At 49.0% G+C, this 26766-nt stretch overlaps 2 protein-coding genes and 1 long non-coding RNA gene across 4 annotated transcripts in view; 2 read left to right on the top strand and 1 right to left on the bottom strand.

The window, feature by feature from the left end:
• Positions 1–10299, top strand: part of LCAT (lecithin-cholesterol acyltransferase) — a 12056-nt gene extending 1757 nt beyond the window's left edge. Inside the window, exons 2-6 of the mRNA XM_083624951.1 lie at positions 2592–2748; positions 3599–3714; positions 5216–5311; positions 6361–6585; positions 7344–10299. Of these exons, the coding sequence (XP_083481077.1) occupies positions 2592–2748; positions 3599–3714; positions 5216–5311; positions 6361–6585; positions 7344–7948 (1199 nt within the window). The 3' untranslated portion in view covers positions 7949–10299. The remainder of the gene's footprint in view (positions 1–2591; positions 2749–3598; positions 3715–5215; positions 5312–6360; positions 6586–7343) is intronic.
• Positions 2754–18420, bottom strand: LOC310767735. The gene is made up of 2 exons (XR_014551041.1): positions 18129–18420; positions 2754–2984 (listed from the first exon to the last, which is right to left on the bottom strand). It is a non-coding gene; the product is annotated as an uncharacterized lncRNA (long non-coding RNA).
• MATCAP1 (microtubule associated tyrosine carboxypeptidase 1) lies at positions 16873–26766 on the top strand. 2 transcript variants are annotated; one of them, XM_083624945.1, is made up of 7 exons: positions 16873–17256; positions 20446–21092; positions 22497–22640; positions 23123–23255; positions 24498–24803; positions 25716–25813; positions 26447–26766. In XM_083624945.1, the coding sequence occupies exons 2-7, from the start codon at positions 20517–20519 to the stop codon at positions 26609–26611; spliced, it is 1422 nt and encodes a 473-aa protein (XP_083481071.1). In that variant the 5' UTR covers positions 16873–17256; positions 20446–20516; the 3' UTR covers positions 26612–26766. The 2 variants fall into 2 exon arrangements, with proteins under 2 accessions (XP_083481071.1, XP_083481070.1); XM_083624944.1 differs by lacking the exon at positions 16873–17256 and adding an exon at positions 18479–18607.

Genomic DNA, 26766 nt, shown 5'->3' with positions numbered 1-26766 from the left:
AGGCAGAGGACCTCCTCTGTCCTGTGTTGAATCTGGTGAGCTACCTTTGACTCCTGGCCCAAAAGTGGCCTCTTCATCCCATGTATGTGCACGCCCACCCACCCACACCCTGGGAATCTCCTCCTGTCTCCATCCCTTTTGATCCTGCCTGGAATAATCTTGCACAGTGTTTTGTCCCACTGAATGGCCTTGACCGGACTTTGTTTTGTTTGCCTGGCGCTCTGAAAAAATGGTCTCTTTGGCCAGAGAGCAAAAGTGATCTAAGTTGGTTCCTGTGTTCCTAGGAAAGGATGAGAAAAAAGGACAAGCACCAGGAGGTGTCTTTAAAGCATTCCCCACCCCCAGTCTCATCACCAGCATCCTGCCATAAAGAGGTTTTGACAGGGCCAGGGCTGTGGGATTCAACCCAGCCTTTCCTATATAGCCTTACATACAAATTTAATGCAACTTTTATCATTTTAACTTGTATTCTGTATTTTGTTGCATTGCTTTCTACTTTCCCCCTATGAGGGCAATTCCCTCCTCCATTCTGAACTTAACCCCAGGGTCCTGACAGAATCTTCCTCCCAGATCTGATGCTCTTAACTTACAGAGAGCTTTGTTACATTTGGGAACAGTAAAAATAGCACCCCACACCTACAGCTCAAAGTGGTACAGTCTTCTCTGTTGCACGTGCTGGTGGAGAACATTACTCAAAGTGGCAGAAGCCTGGACTGCACTACTTCTAGCTTCAGGTAGGAATGTTTGCTAGGCCAAAGCCAAAGGCAGCAACATCCATCCCATGGTGTGGGCCATGACAATGCTGCCCCCATCCTTTGTGGCTTGAGAGTTTCATTGTGTGCAGGCTTTTCACATATATGTGTAGGAGCTTTCAAAAATATGACACCACCCCCATATGCCCTTAAAGTGGTACAGTATGGAATATGACCCTCTTGTTCTGTCTGACGTGTGGACAGCAGGTTCTGAGACTCCAACTGGATGGCAGGTTCATTAAGGACAAGCATGGGCAAAATCACATTATTGCAACCCCCAGAGGTAAGGGACTCCAGATCCCACCAGAGCACCTGTTTCAGAGCATCTGTGGGAAAACCTTGCCAGGAGTCTAAAACACAAAGCAGCTCCCTTGGACTGAAATCTCACTCTGCCCTTTGGCAGAATCCACTAGGAGACTCTGTGGAAGCCACTCTTGGAGGAAGACAGGCATTCTGGCCATGTGGGATCAACAGGTATCTTTTTTACATTAAGGGGGCACAGGACCCCCCAACCACACAAACAGGAGTGATTCCTCTTGCCTTGCTTTTTGCAATAAGCACGTTGTCTCACAGGGTAACCTGTGGAAAGACTTAACAGAATAAAGCATTCAACTGATGCTCAGGCAGGCTCTTCTGCACCTGTATTTGCTACTTACTCCAGATTGTGCGGTGTACTGTCCTTCAAGACCACTTGGCAGGGCTGCAGCTGCTGGGAATATCCTTACGTGTTAAGTTTTGAAAATAAATTTGGTGGGATTTTATCATATATACAACAAATACATACACACAAGACAAGGTACAGCACAAAATTTAGCTTCCCTAATAGTCTTAAGTAAACGATTTAAGTCTTTTCCAGATATGCCGAGCTTTTTTGTAGTTGTACTATTATTTTGTTGTATTGCTTTGTTTGACTTACTTAATAAAAACAAAAAAAAAATTTTGCCATAGCAAAAAAAAAAAAGTTTTGAAAATAAATAAAAACAATTAAAATCAGTAAACATGCTGATCTCAAGGCACAGGCTGGCCACAGGAGGTGACAGAAACTTCCTCAGACCTCAAAGCAACTGGCTTCAGGCCTGCTTGTGCTTACAGAACCCAGCATGGAGGCAAACTCGAGAATCCCCCTGTCCCAGTCAAAGGCACAGCCCGGAGGCTGAGATTCAAAAGGAATAAAGCAAAGGTTGGGAGGGGCTGGGAACCACCACCATCCTCTTTCCTTGTGGAATTTCCAAGATAGCTGAGTGACACGAGTATCCTATAGGCATTGCACCTACCGTAAGATCCTAACAAAAAGACTCTCAACAGTGTCTTGCTTTTGTTGGGTGCTTTATAGCAGAAGGTGGCCAAAACATTGTACCCCCAGATGCTGTGACCTGCAACTTCCATAACCCCTGAGCCTTGGCCACGCTAGCTGGGGTTGAAGAGTGTTGTAGTCCACAACATCTAGAAGGTGCATCATTGGCTGCCCCTGCCTAACAAGGACAGGAGCGCCTAGTAAGAAACTCTCCTTACCACACAGGCAAATGGCTGTACATTTTTGCTAGGAAAATGGTTGCCACCTTGTTTTGGTGGCCTAGTTTCTGTTCCCAAGGTATAGATAGGTGAAGCTTTGCCCACCATTTATATCCATGATGGGAAAAGCTTAATCAGTTCTAAATTCCCATGCACCAAGAGCAGGGCCTCTAGAAAATATAGCAACCCCCCCATCCCACCCCACTCACATTCTTTTGTTGCTACAAAAGAACTGCAATCTCTCCAGGACTTTTAATCCATTTCACAGGTGGCTTTAGATGCACCACTAAGGCAGGCTACTACTCCTCTTTCTCCGGTCCCTTTCAGTGCCTGGTTGCCTGGGAAACCAACTAGAGGCCAAGCTGGACAAGCCGGATGTGGTGAACTGGATGTGCTACCGCCAGACAGATGACTTCTTCACCATCTGGCTGAACCTCAACATGTTCCTGCCTCTTGGGGTTGACTGTTGGATTGACAATACCAAGTACGTCGCTGGCTGAAGCCACTTTATAGCTTGTTATTCTGTGACTCCCTCATGTGAGGAGGGTCTGCGAAAACTGAGCCAAAACAGGGTGAGGGACGCTTCATCCATGGTGGAAGCCAGAAGTATGTAGAAGTACAAAGTAGCACAGGAAGGGGACGGGGACCTGGTGTGCTGTCATTGGGCTCCAACTCTCTTCCATCCCAGCAGCCAGCATGGCCAATGATGGAGGCTGTAGTCTGTTGGTTGCAAGAAAAAAGATAGGTATAAAAAGAGTATTCCTGGATGCCAAGATCCCAACCTGGGGCAAATATTCATTAATGAGAAAACCACAGTCAAGATTTAAAATCACAACACCAAGTAAAGTGTAAAAATATACACTGTTAGACCTTTAAAATATGGGCCCTTGTGAGTTCCCTCTTGTCCTAGCATAGGAAAGACCACATGTTTGGTAAGTTAAAAACTGGTTTACTTTCAAACTCTTCAAAGGTCAGGTTCATGTGCTTTTCTATACATCAGTCAGAAAAGTTGCACAGGCAGTAAAACTTGGCTGTTACAAAGTGGTAAAAGTTATTTGTATAGGAACTCAAGAGTTGCTTGTGAGAGCCATGCGGTCTGAGCTTGGAGCAACCAGCTCAGACCTCCTCACACATTGAACTTCTCAGGTAGACTGAAAGGAACAAAGGTTTGATCGCCTCATCCCTTCCAAGGTGAGCTAGGTTGACAGGACATAGTAGTCATTACGATTATTTTTTTTAAAAGTATTTTCTATGACATTTTAATAGCCAGGAATGAAAATCCCAGCATGGTGGTTGTGTTTTGCTTTGCACCTGAATCTGCCTTCTGCCCACAGAGTGATCTACAACAGGACAACTCGGAGGGTGTCCAATGCCCCTGGAGTCCAAATCAGAGTCCCTGGGTTTGGCAAAACCCACACAGTGGAATACCTGGACAGCAGCAAACTGGCTGGTAGGAGGCATTGCTACCTGCAAATCAGTCATCTCTCTGGTAGAGGAAGGAAGTTTGCTGCTTCAGTCTGCTTGGAGTCGTCTTGAGCCATGGGCATAGCCAAGGGGTGGCAAGGAGGGGCAGCTGCTCCCCCATCAATAAAAATCAATAAAAATACATAGCAAACTGAGGTTCTGCAACCCTAACGAAAGGCTTGCCCCCCAACAAAAATCCTGGCTGCACCCATACCTTGAGCATTGCTAAAGAGAGACTTTTCCACAATAGGATTAAAATGAGGGCCCTACATGGCATGTCATAGAGAGCTGCCTTATCTAGCGGCAAGGCCCATTTCGAAGATGCTTCTGCATTGCTCACTAGTAAACAGGGAGCCTTGGGAAGCAAAGGTGGTTTTTCCTCCCCCCCCCCCAAACTTTGGTTAGAGTCATCTTCCTTGCAATATCCTCCCCTGGTTGATTCTTCTCCAGTTTGGTTCCGGGATTAATAGCAAACAGATCTTGCTCCTCTTCCCCCTTGGAGTGGCGGGCACTTCACGCCACTTCCTCACGTTCTTTTTACTTTCTTTTTACTTTTTTAAAGTAAAATGCATAGAAAACAATTAGTGAAAATCAGTAATTACCACCCCCAGCAATGACTGGGAACAGACTTATTACTGAGTGAATGAAACGTGCCCACTTCTGACTCAAAGCTACTTTGGAAGTTGTTTCTGAGCTAGAGTGCAGGGGCTGACTTATGGTAGGTTTGTTGTGGGTTTTTAGGGGGCATCTGATAGCTGGGAAAGGCTTCTCTTCCTCCTTGCTCATGATCTTTTGTGGCTTTCCCTCATTCCTCTTCTTTAGAAAAAGGTATTCTGTGTGTGCCACTTTCAGTTTGTAATGTAGGCAGTGTTTTTCTCCTGGGGGTATTCAAGCATACACAGTACCAGCACCTCTTCTTCTTCTTTTGTTAAAAAGTGTGCCACCTACTGTAACAACTTCACAGTGAATACCGGCACCTATGTTTCTAGAAAAAAAGCACTGAATGTAGGCATGCAAGAAAGAGGACCTTCCAGAAATTTTTGGTGCACCACCCACGCTGCCCAACCATTTCCCACTGTCCAGAATTTCCTTTTCGTAGGCGTTTACCAGAATACAAGAATCTTTAGCTAGGAAAAAACATGTACGGTATTTTTAGTGTTTCAATATGGTTTCTTTCTTGAAGACATTTTTTTTTTAAAGGGTGCAATTTCTGCCTTTTCCTGCTTCAACAACAATAAAAAGCTGCTCACTCCACACCTTGGGAAGTGGATATTGTGCCCATACCTGAGGTACCAGAGGGTTTTTTCAGTGGGGGGGGGAGTTATATATTGAGGAGTTGGCATCCTCAGGTGCTGGACCCAATGAGGCTCGGAGCAACCCAGGGAGCCATCAGAGCAGGAAATGGTCCTCTCCAACAGGTCACCTACCCAGCCTTCCTCCCCTTACTCTCCTCCTGTTAACCTCTTCCTCTCTCCTCCTACCTCTAGGGTACATGCACACACTGGTGCAACACCTGGTCAACAATGGCTATGTGCGAGACCAAACCGTGCGCGCCGCCCCCTATGACTGGAGGATTGGGCCCGGTAAGTACAAATAGGTAACTAGGGAGGGGGCTGTGAGGAGGACTCAGTGGGTGTGCCAAGGGGTGGGAAGCAGGGATCCTTTCCCTTGAAGCATAATGTTTGACAGACTATTGTATTTTAATATTTTGTTGGAAGGTGCCCAGAGTGGCTGGGGAAACCCAGCCAGATGGGCAGGGTATAAATAATAAATTGTTATTGTTGTTGTTGTTTGCAACCATGGAATGACGGTGAGGTCAAGGCAAGGAGAGAGGGGTGAAAGCAGCCCTCCTGAGTGGGGGGAGTTTAAATGCCCCCCAACACACACAGCTGTCGCTGTGTGGCTAAGGCAGCTTTTGGGGAAACAGCACAGAAGGAAAGGGCAACTATTACCTTCCTTTGCCATCATAACAGCCCCGGGTGCAAATCCCGCCCCCTATGGCTGATTTTTTTTAAAAAAAACCAGACTCTTAGAATTGTAGAGTTGGAAGGGACCACAAAGGTCATCCAGTCCAATGTAGGAATCTTTTTGCCCAACGTGGTGCTCAAACCCACAACCCTGAGATGAAGAGTCCCAAGCTCTACCGACTGGAAGTCTGTAATGAGGTCTGGTCGTACATTCCACCTCCTCTGGCCGCTCAGCAGAGCGGAGGCTGCTTCAGGTTTGAGGGTCGGAGTCTCCACAATCTGCTTGGAACATACAAGAAAACAATATCTGGTGCTTCTGAAGCACCAGGCTTCCCTGACTAGTGGTCAGAGTTTGCAGACAGGAGAGCGTGGCTTCTGGAGGACCTGAGCCTCTGCAGCACCTCATTTTAAAAACACACTGTTCAAGTCACACAGCTGGCAAGGACTCGCGAGGAGGCCTTGCGCAAATCTCCACCTCTGACCTTCTGTGCATGCAGAATACCTCGGGTTCAGTCCCCCATGGTAGTGTTTCCAAATAGGGCTGGGAAAAGATGCATCCCAGCCCCATCTGCTGCAACACCGTGGGGCAGCCTGGATGGCCACTGGGGTGGCCAGCAAGGCCATGTGGCTGGCCGGATCCAGCAACCCCAACTATGTCTCCACAGATCAGCAAGAGGAATACTTCTGTGAACTGCGCAGCCTTGTGGAGGAAATGCGTAAGACCTACCAGAAGCCTGTCTTCCTCATTGGACACAGCCTGGGAAACCTCAACATCCTCTATTTCCTCCTCCAGCAGTCCCAGGCCTGGAAAAGCCAGAACATCCGGGGCTTCATCTCTCTGGGGGCTCCTTGGGGGGGAGCAGTGAAGCCCATAAGAGTCCTGGCCTCAGGTGAGTTGCTTGCCAGCAGGTGAGGTGGGCCGGAATATCTGGTCCCTCCAGACTAAAAAAAAGGCTGCGTGCACCTCTTACTTGGGTGACCTCCCCTCCTCTTCCACTGTCTGGGGTTGCTGCCAGGCCCCTTGAGGCTCAGGGATGGGGGGTGGAGCTATCAAAATGGGGGTGGAGCTTAAATGCACTTTCAAAAAACAAAAATCCTCTCAGGCCTCTAGCACAGATTTACTGTTTTATTGCCTCCTGCTAAACTAATCTAGACATGAGTATCTCAGGGGGCGGGGTGCATCTCTCACTCTTTTTATTATTGCTGCTAAAAAAATGGAGATGGTTCTCTTTGGATTGTGTTGGGATTTCTCAGTGTTTTCCATAAAACTCAGTTGAGCTTTAAAGATGCAGAATGTACACAGCCGTAGTCTCTTTTTCCTGCTGTTTTCCAGATGTGTGCTGTTCAACTCCAATATACTTTGTTTATTGTGTGGTATGAAACATAAAAAGACTAAAGCTATGTACGCACTATACCTTTAAAGCACATTTTAAGCTCCTTCTTTCCCTCAGAGAATCCTGGGCTCTGTAGTTTGCCCCTCACAGAGTTACAAGCCTCAGCAACTTTAACAAACTACAATGCCCAGAATTCTTTGAAGTGGGAAACATGATTTGAATGTGCATTCAAGTCCATTTCCTGAGCTTTCTGGGAGATTGGTTGGAGGTCTATGGCAGTACTGCAGTTGATACCAAGCTGGTCTGCATTTCAGGTGATGAGCAGGGCATCCCCATTATGTCCAGCATCAAATTGCGTGAGGAGAAGCGCATGACCACAGCCAGCCCCTGGATGTTCCCAGACACAATAGCTTGGCCCGAGACCCATGCCTTCATCTCTACCCCCTCCTACAACTACACCTACCGGGACTACCAACGCCTCTTCACTGACATTAACTTTGAGGATGGCTGGTACATGTGGAACGACACCAAGGACCTGCTGAAGGGGCTGCCTGCCCCAGGGGTCGAGGTGTATTGCATCTATGGCACGGGTTTCCCCACTGTGGAAACCTACATTTACAACGACCGCTTCCCCTACGAGGACCCCATTGACTTTATGTATGGGGATGGGGATAGCAGCGTTAGCCGCCGCAGCCTAGAGCTCTGCAAGCGATGGCATGGCCAGCAGGAACAGAAGGTGCACGTGGTGGAGATGCCAGGCGTGGAGCATCTCAACATGATCTTTGACAACCGCACCCTCAACTACATCAATGAAATCCTGCTGGGAAACTTTGGGGAAGCCACAGCTGCAGAAGATGAAGCAGGGAAAGGAGGAAGAGGCTTCTCAGAGACCCAACACAATGACCAACAGGAGAAATGAAGGCCCTGCGCTGAGGAGATTGGAGCCACCTTATTCCTCCTGCATAGACAGGAAGCAGGATGACTCATGCGTGCCCCCACACACCCCAAAGTCTACAGTGTTATGTGCAACACAGTTGGATGCAGAGGTGCCTTGCAGGATCCTGCCTCCCCGCTTGCTCTGAGAGGGAAAGACTCCTCCAAATTGCTCCTGCCAACAGCCACCTGGCAAATTTCCATCGCTGGTGTGATTGTTGGGGCCGCTGAGAGTTCATGTTCCCCCAGCATGCTTTCAGTTAGGTAGGCAGGTGAACTAGCCCAGAGCTTTATTTACTCAATGCAAAAAGAACAAGGAGTCCTGGGACACCTTGAAGACCAACACATTTTATTATGGCATATGCCTTCCTGGGCTGCAGCCCCTTCATCGTATGCATGGAGTTATGGGTATATCTAGACACATCGTCAGACACATATTAAACACTAGAAGTATAGGCTGTATCAATTGTATTAAAGCTTAACAGGGCACCTGAAAAGGGTGGCAGCCAGAAGAAGAGGATGATGAGCTGATGCCAACATGTAAAGGCTGTGCCCAACAGTGGCTTCTGACTTTGACTGCATCTTCCAGAAAGGGGTGGCAGCAGGAGGAGAGGAGAAAAATCCTCCCCATCTCCTCCAACTGCCCCCCGTCCAGAAGACTAAAGACAAAGCTGGAAGCTGCTGTTTTACACAGCCTTTATATCACGTTGGCTTTGGGCTTCTCTCATTCTCTGTTTGCCACCCCTTTCTGGCCTTGGCTCCCCAATGTTGGCTGTGGGGCAGATGGAGGGCAACTGCCCAGGTGCCCTCACCTCTGGCTGCACTGCCCAACATGGTGGTGATGAGGACATCTCTCTTCTTAGCGGACGTCCCTATGCTCTGCAGAACTTGGCCAGCTTCAAGGCCCCTGCCCTGGGCAGCCTCAGCACCCTGATCCCATAGACAAGCTGCATGGCATCAGCAACATCCTTAGCACACCCATGGCCACAGCCACTTCTGCCTGCAGTTTCCTCACTGGCCTGCCCCTCCTAAAGGAAGGGAAGGCCGTGTCTCGGTACCCCAAGCCCCCAACCAAGCTGCCTAGCCAGCCTCCCAACTTATGGCCTGTAGTTATGCACGGTTAATCCTGGAGTGACCCTAGGCTCACCTATCCAGGTAAGGTAGATCCTGGTGAGGAAAAGGGGTGTGGGAGGTTATATGAAGGCACGGATAATTGTTATAAAGGGAAGGCAGGATTCATTTTAACCCACTCTGTAACCCTGAAAATTTCCAAGAGAGAGCCCAATCACATTAGCGAGATAGGGTAGAACAGCACACTGCCCACGAGTGGAAAATATCTCTCCTTTATTACTTGGCAAGTTGCACAGCTAAGTTCTGCTGCAGTAAACAGGTTCTAGCCTAGGACTCATTGAAATGGGAAAGGAGACAAGCTAAAGTTGAACTTGTCCAGTTGGATTTATCTGATGTGTGGTGAATGCGGAGGCTAGGGGCCGGATCCTTCCACTCTTCATCTCCCAAGCCAACACTGCTTCCAGGAAGGTGCTGTTGCGGAAGGAAGGAAACCTGCATGGACGCTAAAAGTTTTAAGACAACTTTCACAGAGAGAGAGAAAAGTCCCCCCAAAGTGCTCCCAAATATAAAGCCCTCTCACTCGAAATATTTTCCCCTACTCTTGGTTCTCTCTTTGGTAACACCCCTGAATAATTTTAGTCCTCTGTTCCACCAATTCTGTATGGGAATAATAAATGCTGTACTGACCTATGAAGGGCTGTTGAAAGGATTTCTGAGATAATGTTTGTGAAAGCTCTATGAATGTATTTTGTTTTTTCTGTCTCATGCCTGACACTGGGGCTTTGGGGATGGCACAATTATTTGTTTTTAATTTAAAGAGGAGAAATGATTTTGGAATGATCATGGCACAGGCATTTTGATATTTTTTTAAAAATTGTTTTTGGTTGCTTGGTGCTGATTTTTATCTTTTCCTTTCTGTGCTTGCTCTACTTGGTTGCTTCAGGTCAGTCAGTCTTTAGGATTCACAGCAGAAACCTATGCATACTTACTCAGAAGTCCATCTCACTATGTTCAGTTGGGCTTACTCAGGATTGCAGACTTAGCTGCATTCCCAGGGTCTCAGTAATCTCAAGATTGAGTATTGGGTGTACCTTATCTCTGTACATATGTTAATGTGTCTACACTGCAAGGTGGTCATTTTGCATACTAAGTTACAATGGCTGGTTTTGAACTGTATATTGTAAAACAAATGTTTTTTCCGACTATAGCTATTACAAATTTTATTTCATTTCATTTATCTGTTGGAGATAAAGGTATTGTACATTATCCCTTCCCTTGCACATTTTTTCCTCATAACAATCTGGTGACGTGGGTTAGGTTGAGAGGTTGCAAGTGGCTCAAAGTGACCTTGTGAACTTTACAAAGAAGCTGGAATTTGAACCTGATACCTGAGTGTGTTGCTGTGTGCAATGGGTAGGCAGGGTGGGGAAAACGCTGAGTTTGCACAATGTTCCGTGATGTTTGAACTGGAATGCTAACAGCAGGTAAACTCAAATTCCAGAGGGAACAAAACACTACAACTTGATTTTTGTGGGCTTCAGAGTTGTGTTTTTAAAAGTCCAGAGCCTGCAAGTGTCCCTATTTTCCAGAGACGTCCCTGATTTAGAGAAGCCGTTCCAGTTTCTGATTTGATCCCGGAATGCCCCACTTTTCCTTAGGATGTCCCTGTTTTCATTGGATAAATGTTGGATGGTATGGAGTTATCCAACCCCCAAGCCGTCTGAAGACAATCCTGTATAGGGAAGTATTTATTTAAAGTGTTTAATATTTTATTATGTTTTTATATATGTTTAAAGCTGCCCAGAGTGGCTGAGGCAACCCAGTAAGATGTGTGAGGTATAAATAGTAAAATTATCATTATGGAATGGGACATCCCTATTTTCATCAGAGAAATGTTGGAGGGTATAAAAGTCTGGTTCTGTGCTTTTATCAGATAAAACCAAATTCCTTCCATACCATCACCTCTGTGGGGGTAGGGGTGGGATGCCAATTCATGGTTCACCTCAGATGCCAAAATGTCTTGGGCCAGCACTGTTTCAAAGCATTACTGCTTCCGATTGTGAAGTTAAAGTATAGCAACCATTGCTAGTAGCCATTAATAGCCTTCTCCTTCATTGTCTGATAATCTTTTAAAGCCATACAAATAGTTAATATACTGTGGTGTCCAGACCAGACCAGACTAGGGCACAGGTGTCCAGGGTTCAAACCCCCTCTTGGCTATAAAGCTCAGTGGGTGACCTTGGACCAGGTTTCGAGCTCTCAGCCTAACCTACCTCACAGGGTTCTTGTGAGGATAATTTAGAGAGGGGAATTGCGCCTTGTACACCACTTTGAGTTTCTCAGAGAAAAGGTTGAGGTTTCATGTAATAATACAGTAAAACACCAAGAAATTCCTCTAGGTGCACAAACATGTTTTTAAAAAGATGCCTTGAGGTGGCGAATATGGGTGAGCACGCAGGCAGAGAAAGGAGGTAGTTCCATAATACAATGAAGCCCACAAACTCTAACATTTAAAATAACATCCAAACCACTGGAACCGATATAATACAATGACCAAATGATGGACCACTGGCCAGCCAACAACTGGGCAAACAGGTGAGTTTTAGGAGGTGCCAGAAACTGGATCAGAGTCATGTCCTGCCTTATTTCCTTCATTTCTCCAAAGGGGTGCAAAGCTGGGAGGATTTGGGGGAACTCTAAGGGGAGCCTAGATGCAGCTGCCTAAGCCTCCTGCTAGGGGGTAAATGCAGGGGTGGGCCAGGGACTTGACAGCTGCCTGAAGTTGCCAAGTGGTGACATGGGCCTGGCAGAGAGAGCATGCCTGGAGCCCAGAGCCCACTGGGTCCAGTCCTTGGCCAGACTCCTCGAAATGTGTGGCTGATGGGCATCTAATCTGCAAGGAGGATGGAGAAGGAAGAGGTCCTGGCTTGCATTTGGAGAGCTTCCTCTTATTTCTTTGTTACTCTTTCTCTTCCCACATCTACAATATCCACTGCTGGCTGAGGTCATGAAAGCTGTAATACAGCTCCTCCTGGGAGGCTCCTCAGGCGGGTGAATGGGACAGACACCCCCCCCTTTTGTGGTGGCTGCCCTCCTGCTGTGAATTCTTGCAAAAGAGGAATATCCAGTTGCGTAGATAGAAAGTAAATATTGGCAGAGAAAAAGAGGAGCCAACATGAAATCTTTTCTACAGGTGAAACTCGAAAAATTAAATAAAAGCTGAACAGAGGGCTCCAACTCCTTTTAAAAGTTCCAATAGGAAAGGAATAAAAGATGACAAAGGAGGACCCTGGAGGTTAAATTACCCTTGCCTTGATGAACATTGCTGCTAAAGAAATTACGGGTGTGCAGCTGGTGAAAAAATGGCAGGGAGGAAGAGACTTTGTTTCTTTTTTCTCTTATACTTTACTAAGGGACCACAACTCACCTGCCGCTAGAGAGAGGAAATAAATTTAAGCACAGGGTGTTAGAACTGATGGCACTATGTCAGAAGGAATACGTAATTCTGGAACTGCATTGGAAAGAAACTGTCTGGGCAGAGGAGGAGGGGGGGGTAGGGGCTGCGTTTATGCTTTTCTGTTTCAACAAGGGATTTACTCACCCCCTCCCAGAACAATAAAGAATTCAAAATAAAGGCCACAGGTTTGAGCAGGTAGAGGTGATAGCGTTCTTGAAAACAAGAAAGTCTTGGACTTGGTTTGAAAGGGAAAACTGAAAATCAGCAGAGCAATGTAGATGGTCGGGGGGGGGGGACTAACTCAGTGTTTTGAAGGAAGTTTGGTTTAAACCCCCCCCCAACTCCCCCATGCAGGCTGGTTTCATTGACACTGTTTGCAGGAGGAGAATGCTTTCTGTTCATTCTGCCAGATGGTTGTCCTTGGAAATAATGGATGGTGAAGTGCAAATGCTGTGGTAAAAATATGGATTTCGACAACAACATAGTTCTGGAGAAGAAATGGTGAAAGGAGAACAATGATGGAAAGGATGCATCCAGATTTATATACAAGCAAGATGAAAAGAAAGAAATAATACAGAGACAACAAGTAATTATTTAAGGTAGAGTGGCAGGGGGCAGAGTACCGTAACCTCATTTGTTTTGTTTTATCCTGTTTGGGGTTTTTTAAGGGAATTGACAAATAGACAGCTGAGGGAGATGGGGTAAGGGAGGGAATGGAAATTGAAATGGAATGTGAATTGAAAATAAATAATGTAATATTAAAGCAGTAAATAGGGGACAGAAGGAGCACATTGACGATGGAGAGTGGGAGGTCAACTTAATGGAAAAAATGTTTTAAATCTGATGTAATTAGGTACTGATTTGTAAAAAATTTGGAAAATTAATTTTAAAAAAAACATTTGGAAAAAAAGAGTTCTATTTCCCAAAGAAATCCATTCCCCAAAGGCGTAATACAAAGGTCATATTATATCACAAAAAGAGGAAGCCTCTGACCTGTCAAAGTGTCTCTTTCACCTCTGGGGCCAACATTAGTATATCTCTTTACTATTACAATTAGTGTCTCTTCACATATTTATGAGTAGAAAGCCCTCTTTAGGTCTTTTGTTAGGTCTAGTATTGCCCATTGGCAGTTTGCTGGAAAGGTCAAGCACCGTATTTTTCGCTCTATAGGACGCACTTTTTCCCCTCCAAAAATGAAGGGGAAATGTGTGTGCGTCCTATGGAGTGAATGCAGGCTTCAGGCAGCTATCCGCAAGCCTTCTGAGTGCAGCAGGAGTTCCCGCTGTGCTCGGAAGGCTTGCGGATAGCTGCCTGTTCTGGGGACTGGGGTCGGGGGAAGCTCGGGCTTCCCCCACCCCCAGCCCCGCAAGCTCCGGGAGCGGTGGCAAGGTTGCGTGCAATCTTGCCGCCGCTCCTGGACCTGTTTTGGGGGTTGGGGTCAGGGGAAGCTCAGGCTTCCCCCTGCCCCAGCCCCATGGCTAAAAACGAAGCCACCTGCAGCCTCTCCTGGCTGGAGAGGTTGAGCGTGGTTAAAGAGGAAGCCAAGACAGCCAGCGGGATGGATCCCACTCGCTGTCTTTGCTTCTTTGCTCTTTGGGGCTGGGAGGGGGGGAAATAACCCCCCCTTTATTTCCCCCCCTAAAAACTAGGTGCGCCCTATGGTCCGGTGCGCCCTATGGAGCGAAAAATACGGTATGTGCTGTCACACTCAGGGGATTGTGGCTGCCCCTTATCTGACCACCACAGCCACTCAGGACTACTCTGTATATGTCCCTGGGATCCTTGTTTTGGCTTTCATTTACAATCAAACCATTTTATTCAAACATTTACAGTGTTTCTCATTCCTAAAAGAGAGTTTATAGGCCTTAATTAATAACATTATTAATTATGTGGGGGGTTACTGGGATGGGTTATTGGTTTATATTTTGTTCCTGTTCTTGTCATGTATTTTGTGCTTTTATATTGCATTTTTATGTAGTCAGTGCCCTGAGATCTGTGGATTAAGGGCAGTATACACCTTTAAGAAATACATTTAATAATACTAACTTCCACAAGGTGTGTGTCTCTGCTTTTCCCCATGCTGTTTGATGGATGAGATGTCGGCAAGCTGTTCTGCAGAGCCAAGCCTGCTACTTACACAGTTTTTCCTATAGAGGCTGCTGTTTCCTACGGGGATTTAAAATTTAAAGGACAACTGGCATTTTATCAGAAGCGCTTTCTTTTGTTGTATGGGACTGTTTGTGCTTCTGTATCCTTGTAAACATGCACTTATCCACATGTGTTATATTCATGACACAGGGTTAATGAATGCCTGCCTTAATAATTCTATGGCTTGGATTGCTGTAAACAGTTTCAATGAATGTTTGTGTGTGTGTGTGTGCACATGTGTATGAGACAACGAGGTACTGTATAAAAATAATTTTATGAATGAATGAAGTGTCCCTTTTCCCCCCCTCCCTTTCAGCCCACAGGGTGCCTGGAAGACCCTGAGGGCAAGCAGCTCCTCCCAACACCCTCTCCTTCCCAGGTCCTCCCACAAGGGAAGGTGGCAGCTAACACCAAAGCCCCCCAGGGGAGAAGAGGGCAGCTTCCACCAGGAGCACCCCCACAAGAGGAGCAGCTCTCATATCACCCCAATAGAAAGGGCAGCCCCTAAACCTTCCTCAAACCAAGAGAAGGGAGCAGCCTGCTCCCACTCCCTCCAACCCAAGATAGGGGGCAGCCCACACCCTTTCTGCAGGAGAAGTGGCCACCCCACCCAACCCTTCCAAACCTTCCTTATCCCAAGAGTGGGGCAGCACCACCCCAGTCTGTCTGTGAGCACTTAGAAAAGGATGCCGTGATTACTAAAACCCAGCATGGGTTTCTCAAAGGCAAGTCATGCCAGACAAATCTTGTTTCTTTTTTTGACGGAGTTACAAGCTTGGTGGATCAGGGGAATGCTGTGGACGTAGTGTATCTTGATTTCAGTCTATCTTAGTTCCTCCCTGGCAGGGCCTTGCATATTGAGGAGCATTCCTTCCCATTAGCTGCCACCTGCCTAAGCCCAACTTGGCCACTTCACCTACTGCTTGTGAGAAGGAGGCTGATGGAACACTAGCAGCATACTAGCCTCACTCCAAGTCTCCCAACTGTGCCTCTCTGCCTGAGGTCTGAGCTGCTGCCTGCAGGCAACACAGCCTTCTCTACCCCTCCTCAGGTGGCGTGGAGGAGGGGGCCTTCCCACAGTCGGCCCCAGTCCACTCAGCTCCTATACATGGAACTTGGGGGGGACGGGACACATATTGAGCTTGACCTCTGGCAGCAAACGCTTTGGGGGCTGGCCCTACAGGCAAGTCTGTTGTTTTACCCATAATATTTATTTATTTATTTATGGAATTTCTATGCCATTCTTCTTCTGAGGATCTCAGGACAGTGTACAATATAAAAACACAAAAATACATAACATAAATACATAATAAAATGGCAAAAGTTTGTTAAAATTAGCTGTAAAAGCTCGTTTTTAAGAGAACACACTGCCAAACATTTGTGATATGTTAAATTCCCAGTCAGCTGGGGCAGCCCCTGCTTTGCACCTGGGGTCAGGCCTTTGCAGGGACTCATTCTGAAAGAGTGTGAGGGAATTGGTTCTTTCTGTGTTTAGATTTGCTGTTGAAATTGCACTTCAAGGCAGACGGAAAAAACCCCGCTTATGGCTGTGCTTTAGGGCAAAACCTGATCAAAAACCATGATAGTTTAAAATTAAACGGTGGAATGACCTGCAATGGCAGAAGTGAAAGCAGCTTGTTGTTGCTATTTATTGCTGCAGCTTAATGCCGCCGCCCCCCTCCCGCAGATCAGCTGAGAGCCGCTGAGCAGTGCCTGGGTCTAATCCCAGCCAGCCGACCCTTCCAGCCTTGGCAAGGAAGGCACCAGAGAGCGCAGGCGCACTGAGGCAATGCAGAAGAGATTTGGACCATTACCTGCCCTGTCCCAGGCAGACAGAAGAAGAAAGCCTTTGTGCCTTCCGCGCCCGCTTGACGAAAGCCGAGTTGATTAAGCGCCTGTGTTTCAGTGGGTCAATGGATTAAACGGCCTATTTATCTATTCATTTAAAATGTTTAAAGTTGGCGCATCACCCCTGAAGACAATTTATGTTTTTAAAAATACCCAGCCATGAAACGCTCCCAGAAAGAAAAGGAGAAGCGAAACGAGGCGTTGGAGTGGGAGGGAGAGGGACGGGGACCCGGGACCCCCCATCCCACCCCACGGGCCGGCAGCTGCTGGGAGACAAAGGCGCACGGATGCCATCAGGTGGTGCGCGCAATGGGGGGGCTGGAGAGGCGGCCCTCCTTTCGGGTCCCCGGGGAGCGGGCAGAGCGCGTTTACCCGCCCCTTGCGACACGCCCAAGGCTCCCCCCCCAAGCGCTGCCCTGGGCGGCCCTCCACGGGCTTCCCGCAGCCTCGAGGGGAAGGGAGAGGGCAGCGCCTGCAGCCCCAGCCCGGTTCGGCTTCCGAAGGACTCAGCCTGGTCCGGAGCGGGAGCCGCCCTGGCGCTGCCGCTTCTTCGGGGGTCGCTGGAGCCCGCCTGCCCGGGGAGGGGTCTGGCTACGCGGGCGCGCCTCCCTCCGCAGCGCCACTGAGCATGCTCGAAGCCCTTGTCTGTCGGTCTGTCTCTCCCCACCCCCGTCGCCGCCCGCCCCGCAGACCCTCCCGCGCCTCCTCCGCCGCACCGACCAAGCGGGCCGAGGAGGAGGAGGAGGAGGAGGAGGAGGGAGCGCAGCCGGGTAGGTACCGGGGCGGCTACGGTGGGGTGGAGGAAGGGAACCCCCGGCGGGCGGGATCTCTGGCGGCGGGGCGGGGTTCCCAAGGACAAAAGGCGGTTCGGGGGCTCGCTTTTCTTGTATAGCTGCGGGCCCACAAAGAGATCCCCTGCAAAGAAGTCCCGGGGAGCCTCCGAGGGACGAACCCCCCAGTGATCCTAACAACAGCCCTGCGAGGAGGGTCTGGCGCAGACAGAGCAGCTGGCCCAAATCCACCTAGCGACCCACGTGCCTATTGCTGAGCAAGGCGTCTGAACCCGGTTTCTTTCCCCCTGGACCCCCGGCTGACTCTCGGGGCCTTGCTGAAATCCTGATCTTCAGGATCTCCCCAAAGGCAGCTTCAGCTCCGGGGTCTCGCAGGGCTTTTGTTTCTGCGTGCGGTCTTCCTGCAGGTGCTGCTATCCAGCTGCGGAGAATGTGTGGGAAACCCAACCTCCAGGATCTATTGTGTGATGGGGGAGAGCGTGAAATCTCGTGGTCCTGTCTGGTTGAACGGGAGGCTGACGGTGGATTCAGGGATCCCTCAGGCATGGAAACCTCACTAACAGTAGCCTCAAGGACCCTTGGTTTACATGCTCTTTCCCACCTGGCACAGAGAATAAGGTCTGGCCTCCCCCAAATCATAGACTAAGTCCTGACCGCCTGCCTGTCTCCTTGGAGATGCCCCGGCAGCTGTCCCAGCCCAAAGTTCTCCTTTTGGGGCACCCTCCAATCATCTGCTTCCCCCACTTGGAGATGAGGAGCCCTGGATTCCTGCTGAGATGCAAGGACAAGCAAACATCACCTTGCTTATTTGCTCTGCCATAAATAAGGGGAGCAGGTTTGGCAAGAGCCACCTTTGGGTCATGCTGGGCAAACCTGCGCCTGTTGAGCCCCTGCAATTCCTGTGGTCCCCAGGCCATTTGCAGAGCTGATGGGGCTCAGCCTGGATGGGGCAGCTTCCCTTCCTTTGCTCCAGGGATGCTTCCTACATAAAGATGCATTCCTAGGCTCCTTGTGCCCTTGGCAAGGAGCTGAATCGGCATCTCCTCCCTGCTCCCTACTGCCTTCAGTAATGCTTGACGGTAGACTCTGCCTTCAGTTGTGGAATTGCACAGATGGTGCAAGTGGTGTGAGTTTGCTGTGCTGTGCTGGTCCTCCTGCCCCCCCCACTTCCCTGCTTGCCTCCTGTCCATTATGATGACATAAGAATCTCCTCACTGGATCAGGCCAAGGCCTGCCCCAGCCAGTATTCTGTCTCCAAGAGCAGCCAGCCAGCCAGCCAGCCAAGTCTGCCTTTGGGAAGCTCAGGAGCAGCTAGCCCCTAAGATCTGAGGTATATTGCTCATGGACATGGAGGCTCCATCCTTAGCTGTCCTGTTGAATAGTGGCTACTAGACCTGCCCATTCTGCCCTTTGACTTCACCCCTTGTCAGCCAGCCCTTTAAAGGTCCCTCTGGCTAGCCAGGTACTCCTGGGAACCAGGGTGCAGCAGAGATCCATTTTTGATTTTGGTGATGGGGATCCCTTAAATCAGTTCCCTGTTGCATGCAGAAATCCTTCTTCATCTTTCTCTCTACCATGGCGAAACATGCTGAGTGCCTGAATCAGTTTGGCAGGTGCTCAGGGTGGGGGGCAGCAGGCTCAGGGGCAGAGCATACAGCTGCCTTTCAGAAGGACCCTAGAAGCATCTTCAGATGGGAAGTATTGATGGATCCTGACAGCTAAGGGTTGTAGCCAGTGTTAGTTCTACTCTGAGTAGAGCTTAGGGGGAGGAAGCCCAAAGCCAGGGTGGAAACTTAGAGCCCATTTTTAGTGCCAATAACCTGGTCATAGAACATGCAAAGTAGTCACTACAAGGGTGACTGAACACACACTGAGAGTCTCCTCCTGCTCCTCCTCACTGAGTAATGGCAGCCAAGCTTAGCACATCAGACTTTAGAAAGGACCTGTGGTCCCTCTTCATGTTTTCAGATAATGCGAAGCCTGTGGGGGTGCTTACTGGGTCACCATCCAGAGCTGCCTCTTGAGAGGAGAACAGGCAAAAGGAGAGATGTTGCTGTTGTCAGCAGCAGCAGCAGCAGCAGCAGCAGCACCCTTCCGCCCTGCAGCTCGTGAAGTACGTGAGAGCAGACTTGCTGGCTCAGGTTGACGGTAGACATTCTAGTCTGGCATCCTGTCTTTACAGTGGCCAACCAGATGCCCCAAAGGGAAGAAACCCACAAGCAGGACCTGAGCACAATATCTGCACTCTCCCCTTCTGCAGTATTGAGAGGCATTACTGAGTCTGTCCATGGAGGCAGGGCAGAGCCATTGTGGCTGGCAGCTGTTGGCAGCCTTCTCCTGAATGAATCCATCCAATCCTTTTTTTAAAACCATTGAAGTTGGTGGTCGTTGCTGTGGGAGTGAGTTCCATCATTTAGCCGTGTTCTGCCTGAAGAAGTCCTTTCTTCTGGCCGTCCGGAATCTTCCAACATTCAGCTTCATTGGAAGCCCAAGGGGTCTAGTCTTGTGAGAGAAGGAGGATAGCTTTTCTCTGTCCACTCTCCATGCCTTGCCTCATTCTAGAAACTTTGACCATGTCACTTCTTTTCCATCTTCTCTCTAAACTAAAAAGCCCCAGATGTGGCAAACTTTCCTCATAGTGGAGTCGCTCCATTCCATTATAATTTTGGATGCCCTTTTCAAATTCTACAATATTCTTTTTGAAATGAGGTAGCCATAACTGGGCACATTCTTTCATGTGAAGTTGCAACATAGATTTGTATAATGGCACTACAATATTAGCAGCTTTATTTTCAGTTCCATTCCTAATGATCCCTAGCATGAAATTTGTGTTTTTCACAGCTGCTGCACACTGGGTCAACATGTTCACTGAGCTATCTGTTATGACCCCAAGGTCTCATTTCTGATAAAACAACACCAGTTCGGACCCCATGAGTGCACTTGTGAAATTAACAGTCATTTTGCCCCAACTTTCATCACTTTGCACTTGCTTTCACTTGCAATTGCATTTGCTAATTTACAGCCCATTCATTCACTTTGCAGAGGTCCTTGTGGAACTCTTCAAATTCTCCTTTTGTTTTAACGACCCTGATCAAACTTAGCTACCCATTTTTTGGTGGAGAAGGGAATCTTAGCCTGAAGGCTGTGCATCCTTTTCTTTGCTGCCAGGGCTTCCTCCAAGCAAAGAATCCTCTGAGCTGGCCTGATGACACCCCCTCAGAGGGCTGCCCCCAAACAAGATGGTGCTGGACTCGGGTCGGCAGTCCTTTCGGCGGCGGGAACAGCAGCCTGATGTCTTTGGTGCTGGCCTGCAGCAGCGGAGAAGCGGGAAGAAGGAGGCCTCTCGTCCCTATGAGGGGCTGCGGGTGCCTCCCTTCTTCTCTCCTTCCCTTTCTCTGGATTCAGACTCCTCCAGCCCGGGCCAGCGGGCGCCCCCCAAGACCAAGTGCCTCCAGAACCCAGAGCCCCAAGTGCCGCCCCCCGTGGGCCTCTGCCCTGCCTTCCAGAATCCCTGCAGCTGGATGCGCCGGAGCGAGAGCATCTGCGCAGTGAACCGGAGGGACCGCGCGCGGGGGCAGATCCGCAGTGCCGCCTCCCTGCCTCACCTCCCCAAAGCCAAGGCGGAGAGGTGCATCGGGGCCAAGAGGAAAAGTCCCTGCCTGCTGGTGGCCCTGCGGCCGGTGAACGTTGACAAAGAGAGGGAGAAGTTCTTTGGGGCCTGCTACGCCTACAACCCCCAGTTTGAATACGCAGAGCCTGTCCCTGAAGCCGTGTTGGAGAAATACAAAGAGGCCTCTGGGCAGTTTATTTCACAGGTAAGAAAAGTTCCCCCTGCTCCCTCTGCCTTTGCCATTTTCTTCCAAATGGCTGCTCCTCCCTCCACAACGCTTTCCCTCTGCTCTGCCTCGAGGAGAATGAGCCAGCAAGTCTCTGCCTCCCAGAGGGAGGAAATATGCTTTGGGTCTCAGCAGCAGGAGCGCAGCTGCACCCATCCTGGCATTATACTGTGTGCATCAGTAATCCTCACAATAACCCTGTAAGGAGCGGGGGGGGGGGGGGCAAAATGTTTTGCAGAATCTAGAGGCTCACCTACTTTTCTAGATTCTAGTTTGGCAAGGGGGTCCAAAGAAACAGAGTCATGCCACTGGAGGGAGAGAGCCTGCTCTGATCCTGGCACACATGAGCACATACCCACTCCCCCAACATCCAGGCAGTGTTTTACTGTGGGATGCCAGGACTCAGGGATCTAAGAGGGTGAAGATTGAAACTTGGAAATCAGATGCTTCTTTCAGCAGCCCAGGTGCTAGGACCAGTGGCAAGCAGCAGGGGTGACTGGACTCTCGTACCTTTGCACATTGGGTCAGGATCATTGCCTCCATATTGCAGACTGGAGGGCTGAGACTAAGGGAATGGTGGCAGTTTGAATTGGGTCTTCTGCTCACAGCTGGTGCTACCCTGTTTTGGGCTGAGCAATCTTTCTACTTCTTCTTTCTGTGGTGGTGTTAGAACTTTTGAGTCCTCTTGTTAATTCTCACAACAGTCCTCTGAAGGAAGTTGTCCACAGTCGTGTTTTGCGGAGGGGTGCTGAAAGACATTTGCCAGGCTAAAATAAAACTTGACCAGCTCCTTCAGTTGCCAGACTTTGAGGAATCACAGAGGCTTGCTGCCTCTGGTTAGCCAGGTCTGCCTGCTGTGGAGCAACATGGTCTCTGTTCTCTGTGTTGATGGCTGGGCTGCTTAGGGCTTCCTAGCTGAGGCAGAGGAAGGGGTGATCTCATGATGGCAACCACCTGTCCTTCATGCTCTTCAGTCTGTCTATTTGGTTTACAGGTCATAAATATCCAAGATAGTCTCTGGTTATCCAGGGAAATACATAATGGAGAAAAAGGCAAAACACAGGCATACATGTTTTGTCTTTTAAAATAAGCTACAGGAACAATGGAATAACTAATGGACAGACACCTATTATTCAACTTGCTTTAGTTTTAATTTCTACAAAGTTAAAAAGTAGAATGAATCCAGGTTGCCAGCATCTGAAGGACACCTTCAACTAGCTTGCATTAGACCTCCTTTAACATTATGCATTAATCTTGAATATATCAGGTGTACTCTCTTCAGGTGTGGGTGGGGAGTTCTTTCTTTGTATCTGGTAGCCAAAAAACATTTTAAAAATGTTGTTATTTTAAATAGAAGAAGCAGAGAGTTGTGGGTTGTTTCAGGCTATTGGAATCATTGATGCTGTGCTGGAGAAATATAGCACCTACGAGAACTTTGAGGCATCCAACGGAGGGAAGTTGCTCAGCAAATGCCAGATCTGGTCCATTGTCAGGAAGTACATGCAGAAGGAAGGCTGCTCTGGAGAGGTGAGTCCAATGCTGGCAAAATACCTTCTGCGTGATCCCAGGGAGGCACTCTGACAGCCTTTTGCGCAGTGCCCTTGGAAACCCCAAAATCCTTCCTGCCCCAGGCAGTAATTGCTTGGGGTTGCATCCAGCCGGGATGGTGAGGGTAGGAAGCCGCATCTGGGACTAGCCCTGGACTCTCCCCTGGAGACTGCATGGACTGACTGGAGTCCTGCCAGGAAGGGAAGCTGCATGGGAGCTCTGCGCTGCTCCTTGCCTGACCTACCTCCCAAGAGCTGTGCTGGGTTTCCTAAGCAGGCTCAGAATCTTGGGGGATAAATGCTGGAATGGTCTTGGTTGTCACATGCATGGATGGATGGATGGCCTGTGGTTTCTCTCTTCTGTTTCAAAGCTTCTTCTCCATTCTGGGCCCTGTGATGGGAACTCCCTCACAGCTCAATTCAGAGTGTAAATACAGGCCCTGCTCCCCAATCTTCTTCTAGGTGGTGGTTCAGCTGACCGAGGACCTGCTGTCTCAGGCAGTGATGATGGTGGAAAACAGCCGCCCAACATTAGCCATCAACCTTTCTGGGGCTCGTCAGAACTGGCTGGAGGGCATGCTGCGCCATGAAATAGGTCAGGATCCATGAAGGAGCAAAGTTCCAGGACATTCCCCAACCCTCTGTGCCCTGGAAGGGCATTAAAGGAGCACGGGGTGGGAGGAGAGTGGAGAATTGTCTGCCAGGAGTTGGGACATCAGTTTTTCTTCCAAGGGAAGGATGTACCAGCTGGACTACCCAGCCCTGAACTCTGGCTGGTTTGCGGAGAGGGTTAATAATTCTGTTCGGTGCCACAGAGACCTAGAACTCTGAAGAGCAGGAGGGTCTGGGTGCTGACTGGCAGGGGCCTAGTTGTCAAATGCTGTCTGGCTGTGAAAATCAAGGGAAGGCTCATGTCTAATACAAGTTCCATTATGATACCACTGCTATATCCGAACAGATTTCAGCCTCCTCAGACTGAAAGAAGCTGCTTAATAATAAGTCGGGCTTTATCTAGTTTAATGAACTATCAGGGACTGTGCTGAGGAGGAATGGTGGAAGCCACCACCTCCACCTGCTCCTGCTCCTGCATCTTCCCAGGAGCAGGAGGACAGCTAGATTTGGAACAGTGGTTTGCAGAGGGGCATAGTTCAGAAGGCAGAAGCTGGGAAATACTGTATGGGGAACAGCTAAGAGAAGAAACACTGGAAGAGAGAGGGTTAACAGATTCATAGTCTCTGGACAGCATTCCTCTAGACAGCATTCCTCCGCCCAGCCCAAGGTCGAAAAGAGCTCAGAAAGTCTCAGAACAGAAAGCTCAGAGGGCACAAGCTCAGATTACAAGACGTTGGAGTGATGTAGATTAATAGGGATGGAGAGGGTGTAAGCCTTAAATAGGAGCACCGCCATTCTGGGTTGACACTTTCTTTTGTCCTTCACTGTGTTTATTAAAGAGACTAACTGGTAAGAATTCATTTTGTTTGATCTCCTCATTTATGGCCACGGGGGAGGAAGCTGATTCCCTGAAGCCTGACATAACACATTTTTAAGTGATTCATTTCATGGTTTTCAACTTTTCCAATTTTAAGGCTTTCTGATTTTTTGAGTTGTCATCCGACACCATAAAGGCATCAGCAGATGGGCAGGGAGTGATCCTACCCACCTGATAGACCCACTTCCCTACCCCTGGACATGCAGCCTAAAACCCAGGACGTGAGTCCTCTTTTGCACTGTGATTCGTTGACCCAGTGAAGGACTGGGAAGTGGGGTGGGGGAAAGCTGAGGCAAGCCAGTTGTGAAGGAGGAGTAATGATGGGGAAATACCTCTCCTCTGCCTTAGGCACCCACTATATCCGCGGGGTCAACAATGCCCACCAGCCGTGGCACAGCTCAGAAGGTCGCCAGCACTACGGCCTGAAGCCGGCGAATCCCACTGAGGAAGGCCTGGCCAGCCTGCACAGCGTCCTCTTCCGCAAGCAGCCCTTCCTGTGGAGGGCAGCCCTTCTCTACTACACTGTCTACCGGGCCAGCCACATGTCCTTCTGCGAGCTCTTCCATGACCTGGAGCGCTACGTGCAGGACCCTGGGGTGCGCTGGGAATACTGTGTGCGGGCCAAGAGAGGCCAGACAGACACTTCCGAGCCAGGTAAGGGCCTTCGCATGGCATGAGGATGCTCAGTATTGGAGAGATGCAAATGTTCCCAGCCCTCAGGGTTCTGGAGGTTGGCCACTTGAGCATCATTTGCTAAAATTCCTCTCCGATTTAGGACTCCTTTGCTCAGTCCCCACCCTCCCACCATCACAAGAAGATGGCTGGCTGGGGGGTGGTGTATAGGTGACCTGCAAAGGACAGCTCTGCTCTTGGGCACTGATGTGCAGCAGGGCTGGTGCTGGGGGCTCTCCTGATTGATGGCGCCCTTCAGAATTAGATTCTGATACCCTGCAGAACACTAAAAAAAAAGAAAACTCCAAAAGCACAAGATGACTTCCTGCAAACCTCCACCCTTCCAGCCCTCAGGAAGTTCCCTGATTTTGGCAGTACAGTGGTGCCTCGCAAGACGAAAAGAATCCGTTCCGGGAGTCTCTTCGTCTTGCGGTTTTTTCGTCTTGCGAAGCAAGCCCATTAGCGGATTAGCGCTATTAGCGGCTTAGCGGGCTTAGCAGATCAGCTGATAAGCGGCTTAGCGGCTTAGTGGATCAGCTGATAAGCGGCTTAGCGATCAGCTGTTTAGAGGCTTAGCGGATCAGCTGTTAAGCGGCTTAGCAGTTTAGCGGATCAGCTGATAAGCGGCTTAGCGGCTTGGGAAAAAGGGAGGAAAAAGGAAAAAAAACCCGCAGGAACTCGCAAGACATTTTCGTCTTGCGAAGCAAGCCCATAGGAAATTCGTTTTGCAAAGCACCTCCAAAACGGAAAACCCTTTCGTCTAGCGGGTTTTCCGTCTTGCGAGGCATTCGTCTTGCGGGGCACCACTGTATTTTAATTTCTTGCCAGTATTTGGACGTCACTTTGAAAGGTGTCCTGCTTATGCTGGATGTGTCAGTGGTTTTTCTCTTTCAGGGTGTTTCAGTAAAGATCAAGTGTACCTGGATGGAATTCTCCGGATCCTGAGACATCGACAAACCATCAACTTCCAGCTACTGGCTGCCCTGGGGAAGGTAACAGCTCTGCCTTCTCTGTGGTCTTCCCCCACTCCCCATGTGTGTGTATTGTGGGGGGTAGGTACCTTCACCTCCTCCATCTCATAGCCAAGAGGGCTTTCTTTGGCTTGGCTTCTGGTGTTTGCTCCAGTTGGAGGCAGGTGGATAGAGCAGGAAGAGACCAAGAAGGGAGGACAGCACAGTCCTCTAACAGTCCTCAGCTAAGAAAACCTAATTTTTCCATCCAAGTGAGGCCCTCCAATTCATCTTGATCCTCCTCCAAAGGGCATAGAATGTCTATTCTCTCCCCGCTCCCCCTTTATCATTGTAACAGTCCTGTCTCAAAATGGCTGTTTTTAACCCAAGAGGCACTAGGGAGTTCTGATTGTGAATCTCCCACAATGCATCTGGTTTGGCCCTCAGTAGGAGTCTCCACCAGACTGGCTCTCAGGTGAGGTAAATTTGGTCTGTTACACAAAACTCTCTGGTATTGCAGTGATGATGATGATGATGTTTTTTGTACCTCACCTATCTGACTGGGTTGCCCCAGCCACTCTGGGTGGGTGGCTTCCAGCAAGAAGACTGAAACCTCATCTTTGAATGAGTTGCTAATTTTCAGTTGCTCTTTTTCTTATACATAAATAAATTCAGGTCTCCTACGAAGATGTGAGTAATCTTCAGAAATACGGGGTGCTGGAGAAGGCTCGAATCCCTCACTTCATGCAGGATCTAGAGAGGTACATGCAGCAGCTCAACCACATTGTCGCAACCAACTGTCTCAGTGACGAGGAACTGGAACAGCTGCTGCCAGAATGAGCCGGCCTTTGAGGGGGAAGAGGGAGGGAGGGAGAGGGCTATGGCTCCTCCAGCCTTTGCTGCTGTCACCCAAGACAGGCTGTGCTGTAATCATGAATAGGCCCTTTGGGGGTCTTCAAAGAAGTTGTTGTGTCAGATTGTGGTCCTGCTGAAAA

This window comes from Podarcis filfolensis (assembly GCF_964270895.1).
Source record: "Podarcis filfolensis genome assembly, chromosome: 8".
NCBI lineage: Eukaryota > Metazoa > Chordata > Lepidosauria > Squamata > Lacertidae > Podarcis > Podarcis filfolensis.
This window is presented reverse-complemented; position numbering and strand designations above follow the sequence as displayed.